Source organism: Cornus florida, unplaced genomic scaffold, assembly GCF_030987335.1.
Source record: "Cornus florida cultivar Cherokee Brave unplaced genomic scaffold, ASM3098733v1 CherokeeBrave_3.0.0_Hap2_Chr11, whole genome shotgun sequence".
NCBI classification, from domain to species: Eukaryota; Viridiplantae; Streptophyta; class Magnoliopsida; order Cornales; family Cornaceae; genus Cornus; species Cornus florida.
The window spans coordinates 37120991-37139038 of NW_026775581.1; the positions used below are offsets into that span (position 1 = coordinate 37120991).

Below are 18048 nucleotides of genomic sequence, written 5' to 3' on the forward strand. Positions count from 1 at the left end.
TATCAACGGCTCCATCCCCTCGGAAATTGGAAGTTTGTTAAAACTCAATTACCTTGACATTTCTTCCAATCATATCAACGGCTCCATTCCCTCGAAAATTGGAAGTTTGTTAAAACTCAATTACCTTGACATTTCTTCCAATCATATCAACGGCTCCATCCCCTCGGAAATTGGAAGTTTGGAAGTTTGTTAAAACTCAATTACCTTGACATTTCTTCCAATCATATCAGCAGATCCATTCCCTCAAAAATTGGAAGGTTGTTAAAACTCAAATTTCTGAACCTTAGTCATAACTTCATCAGCGGCCCAGTGACAACAATTCCACTAGATTATTTTGAATACTCGAATGTCTCTCACAATCATCTCTCCGGCACTATTCCCATTTCGTTTAACTCTACCTATAATTGGCGGTCCATTGACTTGTCATACAATGATTTGGAGGGAGAAATCCCACAAGGTTTTCAATTTCGAAGCAACTCATTCTAGGAATTAAGGGGAAATAAAGGTTTATGTGGTTCAGTCGAAGGTTTCCCTCCTTGTAGAAAGAGAAACAGATTCGTGCACTTGGGCACCATTTTGTTTGTCATCATCATTTCCCTTGCCTTCTTAATCCTTGGAACTGTTTTCTTCTGCTGTAAAAAGGTTAGAAAAAATACGGAAGTTGAAGAAAGGGCAATCAAGAAGGGAAATCTATTCTCAGTGTGGAATTATAATGGACGCATTGTGTATGAAGATATAATTAAAGCAACTGATAACTTCGACATTAGACACTGCATAGGGACCGGTGGTTATGGCAGTGTTTATAAGGCACAACTACCGAGTGGTGAAGTTGTTGCATTGAAGAAACTTCATAAGCTGGAAGCCGAGGAACCAGCTTTCGACAGGAGTTTTAAGAATGAGGTGCAGATGTTAACAGAAATAAGGCATCGGAACATAGTCAAGCTTTACGGATTCTGTTTGCACAACCGTTGCATGTTCCTAATTTACGAGTACATGGAAAGAGGCAGCATATTCTATGCCCTAAGATATGATGATGAAGCAGTGGAATTGAATTGGACCAGGAGGGTGAACATTATTAAAGGTATTACACATGCTTTGTCTTACATGCATCATGATTGCAATCCACCAATTATTCACCGCGACATATCAAGTAGCAACATCCTGTTGGACTCGGAATCGGAGGCATTTGTCTCTGATTTTGGCACTACTAGATGGCTATATCCGAATTCATCAAACCAAACTGTACTTGCAGGCACTTTTGGATATATCGCTCCAGGTGAACTATTCTTCATATGCAATTCTTGAACTATTTTTTTTCGTTTTCTTTCCAAAAACTACATGTCCATGAATAATATTCTAACAGTTGATTAATTATCTTTATTGTTTGCATAGAACTTGCCTACACCATGGAAGTGAATGAAATGTGCGATGTTTATAGCTTTGGGGTTGTGGCGCTAGAAACACTCATGGGAAGGCATTCGGGAGAACTTCTCCAATCACTTGCATTAGCATCTACTCAAAATATAATGCTAAATGACGTGTTAGATGAGCGCCTCCCAGCTCCAGAGCGTGGAGTAATTGCACGGGATGTTGTTCTGGCTACTACCTTGACATTTTCTTGTTTGCGTTCTGAACCAAAGTATCGTCCAACAATGTTGCGCGTCTCTCAGGAGTTTCTTGCTTGCAAATATTCACTAACTAAACCTCTACATAAAATTTTACTGGGGCAGTTGATGAATCAAGATATATGTTTGATCAAATAATCCTATAATCTTTGTATTAGTGACTACAAAATATAGAATGATAGGGTTCATTTTTTGCTTGTTGGATTTCGAATCCTAGGCTAGTTATTTGACTTCGTGCATTTTTATTACAATTGTCTATTAAATCAAGATTTTCATCTGTTCAATTAATTCATTAAATTTGATGCATGTTAATAAAAGTACGAAATGATACATAAAAATTAAATGTTTTCCTCAAGGAAAATGGATGATAATCTTAATAGGGCAATAATGGTACTATTTATATATATATATATATATATATAATAATAGGCAATTTTTACCCTGGGTGTGTCGGTTACATAATAATTTAGATGATTTTTAAAGTGAACTTTTCCAGGTAACTACTGTACATGAAACTTCTTATTTTGGTAGGGCCAAACATTATGCTTATGCGTCAAAGGATAGAGACTTCAATGGATTTATGGAAAATTTACCCTATAGTGTGGACTGGCTTGAGCTTGACTTGTGGAAAATTATGAAGTTTATAAATTGTGGCCTACTTCACGAAATGGCATGGCAATGGACCAGGAGGAGGTCCCCAACAATAAACCATTTTTTCATAATCAAAATTAGAACATTAATTTCTCTATTTGAATAGATTCATGATATCATTAAAAGCAGTGATAGCTTTGACTCAACAAACAAATAGGCCAAACCTGAATATATAATTTGTGGTGTTTAATTAATAGAGAAAAATAAAATTAGCAAACAAGAATATTTATCGGAGAGCAATTGAACATTATTGTATGTATGTATGTGTGTGTGTGTGTGTGTATATATATATAACATATATATATACATACACACATTCGGAAAACTGAAGGTGCAGTGCACGTGTTCAAAATCTTACAATAAAAAATATTTTTTTTATTACACAAATTATAAAGAATGAAATAATAGGAAAATAGAAAAATAATACTTAGACATTTATAAATAAAAAAAAAAAAAAAAAAAAAAAAAAAAAAAAAAACAACGTACTTGGACATTGTTGAGAATTGAGAACAACCACGAGAATAGAATAAGAACATAAAGTGATTCACCTAAAATCTGATTGCATCTTCATAGTTGTAGGGATTTTAGGAGAGAAATAACATTATAAAGCAATTTAGCAAGTACAAATAAAATGTATGCTTGAAAATTAATTTTCTTTTAATTCACTTTACTTTTCTTTCCAATTTTCATTTCGTTTTGTTTCTTTTCTTTTTATTTTTTTATTTTTATCATTTTTCATTTCTTTTTTTTCTTCTTGTTATTTCTATCCAACCAAACAAGATTGTTGTCTAAGTTCAACAACCTTAAATTCTACATAACAAGTAAGATATATCTCCAATCTTCTTCTTTTTTACTATATATTTTTTGGTGAATACTATATATTTTCTGGTGATTTCAATTTTGGTAAATTTACATTAAAATGATACGTCTAAATTATGAACATTTTAGGGTGTGTTTGTTTAGATGGAAGTAGCAAGAAAGATAAAATAATAATAATAATAAATAAATAAATTTTTTAAGATTTCAATTAGAAAGAAAGTGAAAATTTGAGGATAGTTAGTTTCACGCAAATTGTTGATTTTTCTCAAAATCTTTCCCATAGAGTTTGTTTGGTTAGCATGAAATAGATAGAAAGGAAAAGAAAAGAAAAACATTTAACTTTTTTAGGAGTTTGGTTAGCGTGAAAGAGAAAATTTTCACGAAAGTAATTTTCTTGCAACTGCTTAATTTTCCTCAAAAATTTTCTGACATAAAACACAGGGAAATTTTACTTTCCCGTGAAAATGGTGACTTCACATCTTAGTTTCCTATTATGCCCATGTCACCCTCTTCACTTTCTCCACAAACTTCTATAACAAATGAGTTTCATTCTTTTGTAAATTGCTTATAAGATCATGTAAATACTAATTTAATTGTATATAATTTTATATCAAAATTAAATTTTTTTTTTTTTTTTTTTTTTCCTTCCACAATTAATAATGATTGAGAATGATATATATATATATATATATATATATATATATATATATATATATATGAGTATTTAGTAACAAAGTGTTGGGTAAAAAACTAAGTTAGTATCTTTAGGTATACAAGTTTTTAAATTATAACTTAATTCATATATATATATTTTTATACATAGACTTCTTATAACTTTAGGACTCAACTACTGAAATGTACCAAACTCATTTAATTTTAACTTTACGTATATTAGATATACCAAATTAATTTAGTTTTAACTCTACGTATATTATATGTACCAAACTAATTTAGTTACAAGTATTTTATTTCTATTATACTGAAGGTTTATTTTATTTTTTTTTTAATGATTAAAAGTATATATATTAACTTCAACCTTTTATCCTCAAGAATTTTCGGATCAAAATTTTTTATTAATTAAACTTGTACCTATAATCACATATATCTAATTATTAAACATCAGAAGACAAATACTATAATGTCCATTAATTTATCTTTGAACTTAAAATTTTAATTTTGTTCGTAATTCTAGAGATACGATACTATCTCAAAAGAGTACAAAGTAATCTTATAATTAAAAGGGTAGTTTTGGGAACTAGAATCACTTTCTTTTCACTTTCATTCTTTTCAAACTCACAAAACAATATTTTCTCACAACTTTCTTAAAAAAATTTCTTACTAACCAAATACATAATAGAAACTCGACTTTCTTTTCCTTTCCTCTACTTTCTTTTACATTCACTTTCCATCAATAATTTCTATCTAACCAAACGGACCCATATAAAATAAGAAAATTTCAGTTTCTTGTGAAAGTTGTGACTCTTATTTTAGTTACCTATTAAATCCTCATCAATTAGTGATTTGTATATGTGATTAACACTCAATATGGAAGAAAATTTGTCACCTAACTTTCCAAGTATTTGCGTGTTACTATATATTTTGGGAGTAAGCCTCTATATTAATGGCTAAAACTTTTCTCACATAATTAATAAAAACAATTATATTTTTTATATTTTATAATTTAGTATATTATTATCATTATTTATTTATTTGTTTTTAAAAAATGGATATAAATAATTGGGTGTACAAATGGAGCTGGTGTAATATAAATTTATTTATTTCGTGTATTTGAAATCACAATTGTAGTTTTGATAGGTACAATCATTTTCTTTTCTATTTCATGCTTTCCAAACTAACAAAATAATATTTTCCCACACCTTTCTTGAAACAATTTCTTCCTAACGCCCTAATCCTCACAAGTAAAATTTGTTGTCCTTAAATAATACTGTAATACAAACCAATGGGTCACTGATCCAGTGCTACCAAACTCTTATTTCCAAAGGAAGGTCGATGCCGTAGGATTTTGTTTCATGTTTTAGGCTTCGGTTTTATTTCCAGTCATTTAAGTTCAGTGGGATATTTTAGGGTCCACTAAATGGATTCCCGAGTTGTATAATTTGGAGAACGATTTGTATTCGTGGAGGATCAGTTGTAACAGAATAGTTTTATTTATCAATGGAAATATTTATTCTAAGGTTTCAATTATTGGATTGTCATTTTAGTTTTCATTTCAGCAAATTTTATTTATCTCTTTTGGTTTTAATTGTATTCTGTGTTCGATTATTACTAATTGGTTTGATATCCTCGAGTAATTAGGCGTGGGCCTGGCCAACCCGCATCCGGAGATCCGAGGGTATCACAGTTGGTATCAGAGTACTCCAGGTTCTAGTATCCTTAGAAGTGTTTTCGTTATAGAACTTCCGCGTTGCGTCTCTTAAAACTTAGAGCCATATTAGGATTCGTAGTACTCTATCTACGGTTCGTTATGAGGAGCTGATGTCAACTATATTCTATAGTTACAGAAGGGTTGACACTAGAAAGGAGGATTTGGTCCAAGGCGAAATCGATAGAGACCCAAAGAAGTAAAGGAGTATGTGATCGAGTTCCTTGTCGACGCAGAACTTGGGATCAAAGATTTAATTTCGGAGTTGGCATTACTTAGAAAGTATAAGTCAAGAAGGAATTCAAGTGTACGTGTTAGGTCGCCGCCTATCGAGATCAACACGACTTCAGCTATTCTCAAAAAGGAGACAAGCGAAGAGTAGGAGTCCGAAGGGGGATTCCAAGGGAGGAGATTTCAACGTATCCAAGAAAGAGGATACTAAATCTTGAGGATGAATGATGGCACGACGATGAATTTTATTTCGTTCATAGTGTCATGAATGAAAAAGTAGAGTTAGTGTGGACCAATCTGAATATGGTTAAATTTACGTAACATCTCTAAGAGAAAGGTGTAGAAAGTACTCTTCAGAAGTATAGGGATCGGATGGAGTTATTCGCAGAACGAAATACATGATTATATACCACGTTCCGGAGAGTATGGGGATTAGGTCGTGACGTTCTAAGTTGCTTATCAAAGCCACGTTAAATGGTTTGTATTCTGCGTATAAGGAAGAGGAGAGTAAAGTTCTTTGGATTTTGCTTAGTGAAACAATTATTGATATTAAGCTATGTTAACGGATAGGTTTCGAGGACGGATGATTACCTACGAAACTATAAAATGAAAGTGTGAACCATTTTGGTAAGGTTGAGTCCAAATGAGACCTTTTTTTCTAGAAGGAACAATGATTTAAGTAGCGTTATATTTTTATTTTATAGTATGTGAAGATACCAAGAGGGGGGTGAATTGGTATCTTATGAGATTTCCGCAATTTTTTTTTTTTTTTTTTTTTTTTTTTTAATCTTAATGCATGATGATAGAATATCAAATGAAATGCTACGATTGTCTTACACCAGATATGCGAGGTAAAACCCCTAGTGTGGGGGAAACGTCCTCGGGGCTGTGAAACCCAACTCAAAATCCACTATAAATGAAATAGAGTACACCAACTCTCAATCTCACTCACCAACCTCACATATAAGTCACTATTGCACTCTCCCGTGTCCACAACACCCTTGTGCTGTCCACAACACCCTTGTGCTAGGACCACTCACCAATCTCACAACAATCACTCAAGCACTCCCCCTATTCACAGCATCCCAATGCTTGAACCAAGTGCTCACCAAGTCACTCAGCAAGAAAATATAATACAATGATGGTGTTCTTCCAAGTTTTACAAGATACGATTTAAATAAAACTTGAAATATAGATTTCACAGCCCATACAAGATAAACATTGCACTCCGCTTCTGGATTTGATCTTTTCAACTTCAAAGCTTCAACCGGAGATGGTGTTTGTTTGAACAGAACTGGACTGAAGCTCGCTTGAAATATTTCTGTAAGATGAAACTGCACCGGAGCTTTGATACAAGCTTAGAGATTTTTGCCGTCCTGGTATGCTGCTATTTTAGCTCGCTGGACTGAGATTGAAAATCACCGGAATGAGGTCTTCTCACCGATAGAGATTTTAGCTCGCTGAAATGAAGTCTTCACGCAGGTGTGGTCGCTGTGGCTCTCCGGTGTGGTCGCTGTAGCTCTCCGGTGTGGTTGCTGTAGCTCTCCGGTGATGGGTTCTTCAATGGAGTGTCACCTATTTATCTTCAACAGGACTTCGGCCAAAATGGGTCTTCATGGTTGCTCTAAATTCGTCTGCAATCAGGCTCACTCTTTGGTCTTCAATAGATGAACGTCACAGGTTGTCTCAGATTGTCAATAAAGCACAGACCCACTTAATCTTTCTTGATTCTTCCTTGCGCATTGCTATGTCACTCTGATTTTTCTCTGGATCTCACAATGTGTCTTCATCTTTAAGCACTCTGATAGTTTTTCTGTTCAGTTTTTGTGCTTTTCCTAACAGACGCACACTTGATTTGTATATGTATCTCTAAACTATGAAGCCGTTAGAGAAAGAACGCACCAGCTCCTTACAGCCACACAAAAGCTATCCAATCATGAATTAATCACAGCCCTTGACTTCAAATAAAAGCTGACCAGATAACTTAAGGCCGTTGGATCACTTTAGATAGCAAATCATATACTATTCTATAATAAGCTTCATTTAAGCACAGCTAGCAAACATTCCATGACCTGGATGTTGAAGTATGAGGAATTAATGGATATAGAAGACACTTAGTTATCCTTGCAATATATTTGTATACACGCATATAGACTAAAAAAATATTGAAAGAATTGTTAGTGCACACCTAATAATGACATATAAATATAACTAAAATAGTACCCAACAATACTTAAGATTAAAAATGAGATGTTCGCTAAAATTGATTTTACATTAAATAAGCAAACATGATAAACCAATGGATCAACAATCTCCCCCTTTTGCCTTTTAATGTCAAAAATCAATATAGAATGCAGACAAGAAATATAAGGCAAATAGTGACCAATTACTGCTCTAATACACTCCACACCAACTCTAGCTGCCATATTTCAGGCACTCTCGATCTATTTTCTCACCCTTTTTTACAGAAAAAGTCAAAAGGCAAGGAATAGACCATAAACATTCTTACTAGAGAGAGGGGGCATGAATGCCCAGTGCAGCTCGTAGGGTGGCAAACCTAGCTGCAGGTAATGGTTTGGTCATAATATCCGCTAATTGGACATCAGTTGAGACATACGCCATCTTAATAGATCCTTTTTGCACATTATCTCATAAGAAATGATATTTGATGTCAATATGCTTGCTGCAACAGTGAAGTGTGTGATTTTTGCTAATGGCAATAGCACTTTGATTGTCACACAAAATGGTTGTAGGATTGGTAAAAGATATTCCTAAATCAGTCAAGGTGGACCTCATCCACAGTGCTTGGGAGCATACCTAAGCAGCTGAGCTATACTCAGCTTCTGAAGTGGATAGAGCAACACTATCTTGTTTCTTGCTTAACCAAGAAACCAAATTGTTTCCCAACAAATAACTACACCCAGAAGTGCTTTTTCTATCAGGTAATGACCCTCCCCAATCGGCATCAGAATAAGCAAGAATATCAAGGTTTGGTGAAGGTGTATAATGTAGTCCATAATTAAGTGTCCCTTTGATATATCGCATTATTCTTTTAGCAGCAACTAAATGAGATGCTTTAGGAGCACTTTGAAATCTAGCAACTAAACCAACAGCATGCATGATATCAGGCCTGGAAGCAGTTAAGTACAAGAAGCTACCTACGATAGACCTATAAAGAGTAGAATTCACTATTTCACTAGTGCATTCTGTGGTTAATTTAGTGGATGTGCACATAGGCGTAGTCACGGGTTTATAATCATGCATATTAAATTTTATTAGGAGCTCTTTAGCATACTTTTCTTGGGAAATGAATATGCCTTTCTTAGATTGACAGATTTAAAAGCCTAAAAAATACTTTAGGGTGCCGAGCATAGACATTTCAAACATGGTTTTCATAAGATCAGCAAAGTGTGCAGTTAAGCTAGTATTTGAGCCACAAAACATGATATCATCAACATAAACCTGTAAAATAAGAAAATTTGAATTAAAAAGTTTCACATACAGTGTGCTATCTACTTTACCTCTCGTGAACCCTTGTTCAATGAGAATGAGTGAAGCTTATCATACCAGGCTCGAGGTGCTTGCTTGAGACCATAAAGAGCTTTCCTAAGTTTGTAGACATGTTTTGGATGCACTGAATTTTCAAATCCTTTAGGCTGCTCAATGTACACTTCTTCATGGAGATCACCATTCAAGAAAGCTGATTTTACATCCATCTAATAAACCATGACTCTTTTGTAGCAAGTAAATGAGAGAAGCATTCTAATGGATTCCAGTCGTGCCACTGGAGCAAAAGTTTCATCATAATCAAGTCCAGCTATTTGAGCAAAACCTTTGCAAACCAATCTTGCTTTGTTTCTAATCACAATGCCCTTCTCATTTAACTTGTTTCTGAAGATCCATTTTGAGCCAATAACATTCTTGTTTTCTGGTCTAGGAATAAGGATCCAAGTATCATTTTTCTCAATCTGTTCCAGCTCTTCTTTCATAACAATGATCCAGTATTTATCATCATTGGCATCTTGGTAGTGTTTCGGCTCAATAGAGAACAACATAGCTATATGACTATATTCATCTTTCTCAAATGTTTCAGCGGCATTCTTCTTAGATCTGGTCATGACACCTGTATCTTTGTCACCAATGATGTTGTGTTGTTGCACATGCTTTTGAAGAGTGGGATACAAAGTTTCTCTTTTATCTTGCTGAATCTCTGTTGAAGTGCTAGCACCATCATTTTCCAAAATAGGTTACTTTGTTGCAGTGATAGTCTCATCGCCTTCATCTATTTTGACATCACCCCCTTCATCAACCTTTACATGAATTGATTCCACCATCTTCTTTGTTCTCAAGTTGTAGCATCTGTAAGCTTTGTTCTTTGTGGAGTAACCTAGTAAAATTCCTTCATCTGACTTGGCATCAAATTTTCCAAGATTGTCGAGATGATTAAAAATGTAGCACTTGCTTCCAAAGACTTTGAAGTAATGAACTGTTACAGGCCTTCCATACCACAACTCAAAAGGAGTTTTTGTAGATTTTGGTCTCAGAAGTACTCTGTTTATGATATAGATAGTTGTGTTTATAGATTCAGCCCAGAAGCCTTTTGAGAGGCCTCTTTCCAACATTAAAGTCCTGCCCATTTCTTGAACGGTCCTGTTCTTTCTTTCAACAACCCCGTTTTGTTGTGGAGTAGCAACTGCTGAGAATTCTTTCTTTATGCCTCTTGAATCATAGAAGCCTCAAACTCATTCATTGTGAATTCAGTGCCAAAGTCTGATCTTAGTCTTTTGACCCTGCAATTTTTCTCATTTTGTACAATGTTGACAAACTTGATAAAATGGTTAATGGCATCAGATTTTTCTTTCAGAAAATATATCCATGTCATTCTACTAAAATCATCAATAAGAAGCATGAAATATCTACTTCCACCTATGCTTGTGGTCCTAGTAGGTCCACATAAATCCATATGAATAATCTCAAATGGTTGTGAAGTATTGATTTCTTTAGATTTAAATGAAGCTTTAGTTTGTTTACCAAATTGACATGTTTTGCATACATGATTTTCATCAATTTTTAACTCAGGTATGCCTCTAACAGCTTTATACTTAACTACATTCATGATATTCTTAGCATGCACATGACCAAGCCTTTTATGCTATAAAATGCTATCTTCAGATTTAGACAAATTACACACATTTAAAGACGTGTCCTCAGCAATGGTGTACACATTTGTAGGGGATCTGCTTGCAGAAAATAAAGCTTTTCCAGATTGTTCATCAATGACTTTACAGTCATTCTTATCAAAACATACCATACATCCAGTGTCACACAATTGACTAATACTGAGCAAATTGTGTTTAAGGCCCTCAACATATAAAACATCTTTAATTTTAGGGATGTCAGCAGCTTTAGAAATGATTCATTTTCCCACAATTTTGGTCTTTTTGTTATCTCCAAAGATAACTGTGCCACCATTATACTTTTCAAGTTTTTCAAATTTTGACATATCACCTGTCATGTGTCTAGAGCAGCCACTATCAACATACCATTTATTGTTAATATTGCATGCTTTAAAAGCAGTGTAAATTAGAAAACTAACAGCATTTTGTTTCTTAGGTATCCACATCATTCTAGTTTTCACAAATGACTTGTTTATCTTAGATACACTACCATGCTTCAATTCAGATTTCTATACATATGCAAGTTTACCTTTAGAGTTTCTATTTGCATATGATTCAACATCTAAGTGATCATGCTTTAAATTGAAGTGAGTGGACTGAAGCAATTCATACTTGGGTCTACATGCACTGATAGTAGTAGGATAGGCAGCATAAATTTCACCACTTTCAGATTTAACAAAGATAGAGTGTGATGAGGTTTGTTTTACCTTTTCAAGCGAATTTAGATCATAGCCAATACCTATCCTCCCAATTTGCTTAGTTGAGTTAGTCCAGACCTCAATCATCTTTTTAGACCTTTCTTCTAATGCCATTGCCAATTCCTCTTTACATCTTTTAATGCTCCATTTTATATCACCTATCCTGTCTTTGGTACACTGACACACAATTAAGGAAGTGGAACAGAAAAGAGAGAGTTTTACCTTGATGTGTTTCATGAGTAGCTCTTTAGTTGTTTCTAACTTATGGCTGATCAGCTTCAATTCTTTCTTCTGTGAATTACATTTTCTAGCAAGCCTTTCACATTCAGTAAGGACTTCATCAAGATCATCTTCTTCATCTTCATTTACCTCTTCATTAATTTGAAATGAGGAAGGCTCATGAATAACCATGAATAGACAGGTTCCTTTATCCCCTGAAACTATTTTTTCTTCTTCTTCTTCAGAGCTTGATTTCCAACCAGTGGGGAAGGCCTTCTTCTTGCCTTTGTTTCTGTTGTTGAAATTCTATGGTTTTCTATAAGTTTGAGCCCTTGTGTTACTTGGACAACTTGCAATAAAGTGACCAGATTTTCCACATCCAAAACAAGTCTAACCCTGTGACTGTCCTCTTTTCTTGAACCTGAACTTCTTGAATTTCTTAGTTAGATAAGCTACTTCATCATCAGATAAGTCACCATCAGATTTTTGAACTTCTTCTTCCACAGTTTCCTTAGCCTTTAGAGCAGCTTCTCTTCTATATTGAGTCTGAACACCAATCCTCATCTCATAGGCAGTCAAAGAGGTTTGCAAATCATCAATAGTCATTTTGGATATGTCTTTATCTTCAAGAAGAGTCACTTTTGGATTGAATCTAGGTGTTAGTGACCTGAGTATCTTTTTGGACACTTCTGAGTCCTTCATGTCTTCACCAAGAGCTCTAATGTTGTTGACAATCTTATTAATTCTGAACATGTATTCTGCCACATTCTCCTTCTCTTCCATTTTGCATCATTCGTATTGAACCTTAAGAAGCTGAATCTTGTTCTCCTTAATAATATTGTTTCCCTCATGAGCAGCTCTTAAAGAATCCCATATTTCTTTTGCAGTTTTACAATTTTTCACTCTGGTGAATTCATGTTGCTTCAATGCACAATACAGATCATGGTTCGTTCTGCCATCATTTGACATAGCTGTTTTGTCTGTGGTTGAGGGGTTATCAGGATTGAGGACAACAATTCCTATGGTAGCAGCTTGCCAAACCTCATAGGCTTGAGACATTAGAAATGCCTCCATCCTAATCTTCCATGAGTCGTAGTCTATCCCATCAAATCCTGGAGCTTTGTTAATAACCTGACCTTCATCTGCCATGATTTATGACCTTTTTCTACAGGTGGTGAAACTTGACATAAAAAGACCTTGGCTCTGATACCAATTGAAGATACCAAGAGAGGGTTGAATTGGTATCTTATGAGATTTCTGCAATTTTTTTTTAATTTTATCTTAATGCATGATGATAGAACATCAAATGAAATGCTACGATTGTCTTACACCCGATATACGAGGTAAAACCCCCAGTGTGGGGGAAACGTCCTCGGGGCTGTGAAACCGAACTCCAAATCCACTACAAATGAAATAGAGTACACCAACTCTCAATCTCACTCACCAACCTCACATATAAGTCACTATTGCACTCTCCCGTGTCTACAACACCCTTGTGCTAAGACCACTCACCAATCTCACAACAATCACTCAAGCACTCCCCCTGTTCACAGCATCCCAATGCATGAACCAAATGCTCACCAAGTCACTCAGCAAGAAAATATAATACAATGATGGTGTTCTTCCAAGTTTTACAAGATACGATTTAAATAAGCATAAAACTTGAAATATAGATTTCACAGCCCATACAAGATAAACATTGCACTCCGCTTCTGGATTTGATCTTTTCAACTTCAAAGCTTCAACCGGAGATGGTGTTTGTTTGAACGGAGCTGGACTGAAGCTCGCTTGAAATATTTCTGTAAGATGAAACTGCACCGGAGCTTTGATACAAGCTTAGAGATTTTTGCCGTCCTGGTATGCTGCTATTTTAGCTCGCTGGACTGAGATTGAAAATCACCAGAATGAGGTCTTCTCGCCGATAGAGATTTTAGCTCGCTGAAATGAAGTCTTCACGCAGGTGTGGTCGCTGTGGCTCTCCGGTATGGTCGCTGTAGCTCTCCGGTGTGGTTGCTGTAGCTCTCCGGTGATGGGTTCTTCAATGGAGTGTCACCTATTTATCTTCAACAGCACTTCGGCCAAAATGGGTCTTCATGGTTGCTCTAAATTCGTCTGCAATCAAGCTCACTCTTTGGTCTTCAATAGATGCCCATCACAGGTTGTCTCAGATTGTTAATAAAACACAGACTCACTTAATCCTTCTTGATTCTTCCTTGTGCCCTGCTATGTCATTCTGATTTTTCTCTGGAGCTCACAATGTATCTTCATCTTTAAGCACTCTGATAGTTTTTCTGTTCAGTTTTTATGCTTTTCCTAATAGATGCACGCTTGATCTGTATATGTATCTCTAAACTATGAAGCCATTAGAGAGAGAATGCACCAGCTCCTTACAGCCACACAAAAGCTATCCAATTAATGAATTAATCACAGCCCTTGACTTCAAATAAAAGCTGACCGGATAACTTAAGGCCGTTGGATCACTTTAGATAGCAAATCATATACTATTCTATAATAACCTTCATTTAAGCACAACTAGCAAACATTCCATGACCTAGATGTTGAAGTATGAGGAATTAATAGACATAGAAGACACTCGGTTATCCTTGCAATATATCTGTATACACGCACATGGACTAAAAAAATATTGAAAGAATTGTTAGTGCACACCTGATAATGACATATAAATATAACTAAAATAGTACCCAACAATACTAAAGATTAAAAATGAGATGTCCAGGAAAATTGATTTTACATTAAATGAGCAAACATGATAAACCAATGGATCAACAGTATGTGTTTTATGTGGTTCATTTTCATTATTGTATGTAATTTATATGTTTTATTTGTTTTTTTTTTATTAATTAGTTCGGATTGGAAATATGGTTTAGTTGGGGGCACATGTATGTGATTAGCCAACTATTGTTTTAATAACATGGACTAATAGCGCTATGTGCGCTAGGATTGTGAGCATGTGGTCATAAAATTTGGTAGATATACATGAGTCCAGCCAATCTATTCGACCTGAACATGTATAATTATGGTATGTTACTTGGGATGGAATAGTTAACCTAACAGTACGCGTCAACTAATCTAAAATGATTCGGTTGATATGCTTTACACTAGATAGGGATTCGTTTTTATAACACCCTAAGATTGGTGGATGTTATTATGATTGTGTTCATGGGGTTGTGGTAGATAAAGACCACTATAATGCCACCATGGTTTGTGAAAGGCGTCGGAGGTGCAGAATATCTTCAGGGAAATTTCTGAAGTGACCACCATGACGAAAGGAGGATTTCATGCTGGTAGGTATTTATTAGAATGTCGTTAAGAGAGGATGGTGGACTGATTAAATATTCATCAGTTAATTTGTAACCAAGACACTACTCACGAGGGTGTCATTTGAAGAGGTTACTGGTGTTGCACTTGGAGGAGGAATCAAAGTTTCCACAATGTATAAAATGTGGAATTATTTTATGGATAAAAATTTTCCATATTGGTTTGAAGCGTGACAAGGGGTTAATTGACACTTAATTATATTAGAGAAGTAAGGTGTGTCAAGGACAGGAAGGTGAGACCGAACGCCTATATAAGGAAGCGGAGCGCAGTGTATGTGAAAAGTCATAGTGAGTTGATTTTCAATGAATAGAATTACCGGTTGATTTTATTATAAGTAAGTCTGTCACGGATCAGTGGTGCATAGACTTAAGTTGTAGAGTTAGCTTTTGACGATGCTCCAAGTTACATAATGGGTGCAGTCGAAAGACAGATTGAGAAGAGGATGCGCAGAGAGATATAGTGATTTTGACTTCATTTTTAATGTTTATTTGGATGATCAAGCTGGACCGTTCGAGATTACTGGATCCTTGCAGCCATTTTCCATACCGTAGTGGAAATGATTGAGCATCATTACAGATTTAGTTGAGGGTTGATTTCTAAATTAAATCAGCTCAGATCTTGTTTATTTCGAACTAGTGAAATATTAGTTCATATGAATAGAGGGGATTACAAGACGACTTAGATGCATCAACGTGGTGATTCGCACTTTGCGTTAAGTTCTGTCTGGTGGAAGGGAACATGGATGAGGACGCTCGCAACAACCGATAGGAGTTGTCGGTTAGTTGTTACATTAGGAGTTAGGGTCTTAGTTTATATACTAATGACACTTACTTTTACCAAGGAAATTAAGGGGGTCAAATTCAAATATCGGAGCTGACCGTGGAGGTGGTGTTACCTTACTTGGATAGAGTTTAAGGTACTAGAGGATTAATTTCTATTAAGGTTGTCGGAGTGAGTGTGATGTAAATTTTCGTCGCTTCTTCTCAATTGCACTCGGATGATTAAGGAACATCAGGACATCAAATGTCCATTCTAGTGAACAGGTTTAGAAAGAGACATGTATATAACTGTCTAAATGAGTAACACCAGTTAGAAAGATAACCGGCGATCATTGGGGATTTTTGCCACTGCCTAAATTAAAGTGGGAGTAAGACTAATCAGGACTGGGTGGTTGGTAGAACTTGTCGATATTTATTGGAATTTTCATTCTATACGGATTAAGAGTAGTGGATTAAGCAAGTTTGCTGCTCGACCTAATTCTCGTAATGTTCACTTTTGGACTTCGCATTAGTTCTACATTGCACTGATAACGGAGGTATAGCTGTGCTTCATATCTCTCGACAGATGATTGGATTGAGAATGTACGTTTAATCATGGGGGAGATACTTAGGATAAATATCCTAGTTTTTATGGAAAGTTGAAATGGATTGCGTACGGTTTGGCGGCGGCAGTACGATTTTGTAAATTGTTACACTCATCCACTAGAGTTTTTCTATCAGGAAACAGTTGATTGGGATGTCTTCTGTAGCGGAAGCAAAGTGTTTTTGAGGAAGGTCAGTTTTTATGTCTTAAAATTGACTTTTCAAGGATGGTATTTCCCCATTTAGGCGGTAGTCTATCGATTAGTTTTATTAAAACATTGGGATTGGTTGCATAAGGGTTTTGTAAATCTATGCTGTCGAACTTGGAGGAGTGTGGAACTTTACCCTATATAAAAACATTGGGTAAGAATGAATAGTTGTTCAATACAACTTACGTATTAAAAATTTGTGTGTCCTTTATATCGGACCTTTATTTTTTTTTTTTAAGGATTTGGAAATTAGTGGAGCCTATACACAGAGGCATAATCCACAACGGAACGGAACAAAAGACTTATACAAATAATTCAGAGTTTCGTGAATTCCGAGGACAGAATTCCTTTTGTTAGGGGGAAAGAATGTAATACCCCTAATTTTTAAAAGGATAAAATTGGGATTTAAATTTCATTCTATGTGCATTTTTGTCTATTGATTTTTTGATTTTATGTTTATGTGTCAAATTGTTATTTTAATTAATTATTGTATTTAAATGGCTTGTTGTCTTTAATTGTATTTTTGTTTTTCTGTAATTATTAATTATTTTTCTAGCATGGACGTAACTATTTTAATAAATTAAGTGTGTGATTATCATATAGGGTTTTGTTTTAATTCGTTTGAGATTTACGTTGGGCTGACCAGGGTTGAGTTAGGATTTCTGGTTCTCCTTATAATTGGAATTAGGTTTTGAGTAAAGTCTCTAAATATATATCATACGTCTCCCTAGGGTTTGATAACCCTATTCACGGCACAGTGAAAATACAGAGAGTTTTGAGAGAAACTGAGAGGCACAGTTGGGAGTTTTTGGCCAAGGATTGTAAGCTGGACCAAGGAGGAAGGTTGAGGGCTGTTCGTAGGTTAAAACAAGAGGGGCAAAGGAGGTTCAATGGAAACTAAGGTCAACAGAAAAACCTAGGAGGAAGACGGTGAAAGGTTTTAGACTGAAACCTTAAAAGGCAAGTTCTTTTTCTTTCTCCTTCCCTTTGGCTCATGTTCTGTGCACCTAGATAAGTGTTGTGAGTCAATTCATGCACAATCCCAAAGAATCACATCTCAAAGCTGTGTATAGAATTCTGCAGTACTTGAAGGGTACACCAGGAAGAGGAATTCTGTTTAAGAAAGGGGAAGGACTGACTCTTGAAGCCTACACAGATGCGGATTATGCAGGATCCGTGATTGACAGAAGATTAACCTCGGGTTATTGCACCTTCTTAGGTGGTAACCTTGTTACTTGGAGAAGCAAAAAACAGAATGTGGTTGCAAGGTCCAGCGCGGAAGCTGAATTTAGAGCGATGGCACTCGGGATATGTGAACTACTATGGCTAAGGATAA

General features: G+C 35.4%; 1 protein-coding gene and 1 long non-coding RNA gene across 2 annotated transcripts; one reads left to right on the top strand and one right to left on the bottom strand.

Annotated features, from left to right (window-relative positions):
• The first annotated feature begins 346 nt into the window (after positions 1 to 346).
• On the top strand, positions 347 to 1856 carry LOC132280971 (MDIS1-interacting receptor like kinase 2-like). The gene is made up of 3 exons (XM_059782716.1): positions 347 to 370; positions 487 to 1276; positions 1393 to 1856. Exons 1-3 carry the CDS (start codon positions 347 to 349, stop codon positions 1761 to 1763), a joined length of 1185 nt encoding a protein of 394 aa, XP_059638699.1. The 3' UTR covers positions 1764 to 1856.
• A 4610-nt stretch (positions 1857 to 6466) lies between these two features.
• On the bottom strand, positions 6467 to 16759 carry LOC132281547 (uncharacterized). The gene is made up of 2 exons (XR_009471727.1): positions 9231 to 16759; positions 6467 to 7781 (listed from the first exon to the last, which is right to left on the bottom strand). It is a non-coding gene; the product is annotated as an uncharacterized LOC132281547 (long non-coding RNA).
• Positions 16760 to 18048: the final 1289 nt, after the last annotated feature.

Excerpts from the sequence above, each read along its gene's own strand:
- LOC132280971 (XM_059782716.1), top strand. The coding sequence starts at position 347 with ATGTCTCTCACAATCATCTCTCCG. Across the intron at positions 371-486 it reads CTCTCACAATCATCTCTCCG|GAATTAAGGGGAAATAAAGG; the intron begins GCACTATTCCCA and ends AACTCATTCTAG. Across the intron at positions 1,277-1,392 it reads TTTTGGATATATCGCTCCAG|AACTTGCCTACACCATGGAA; the intron begins GTGAACTATTCT and ends TTGTTTGCATAG.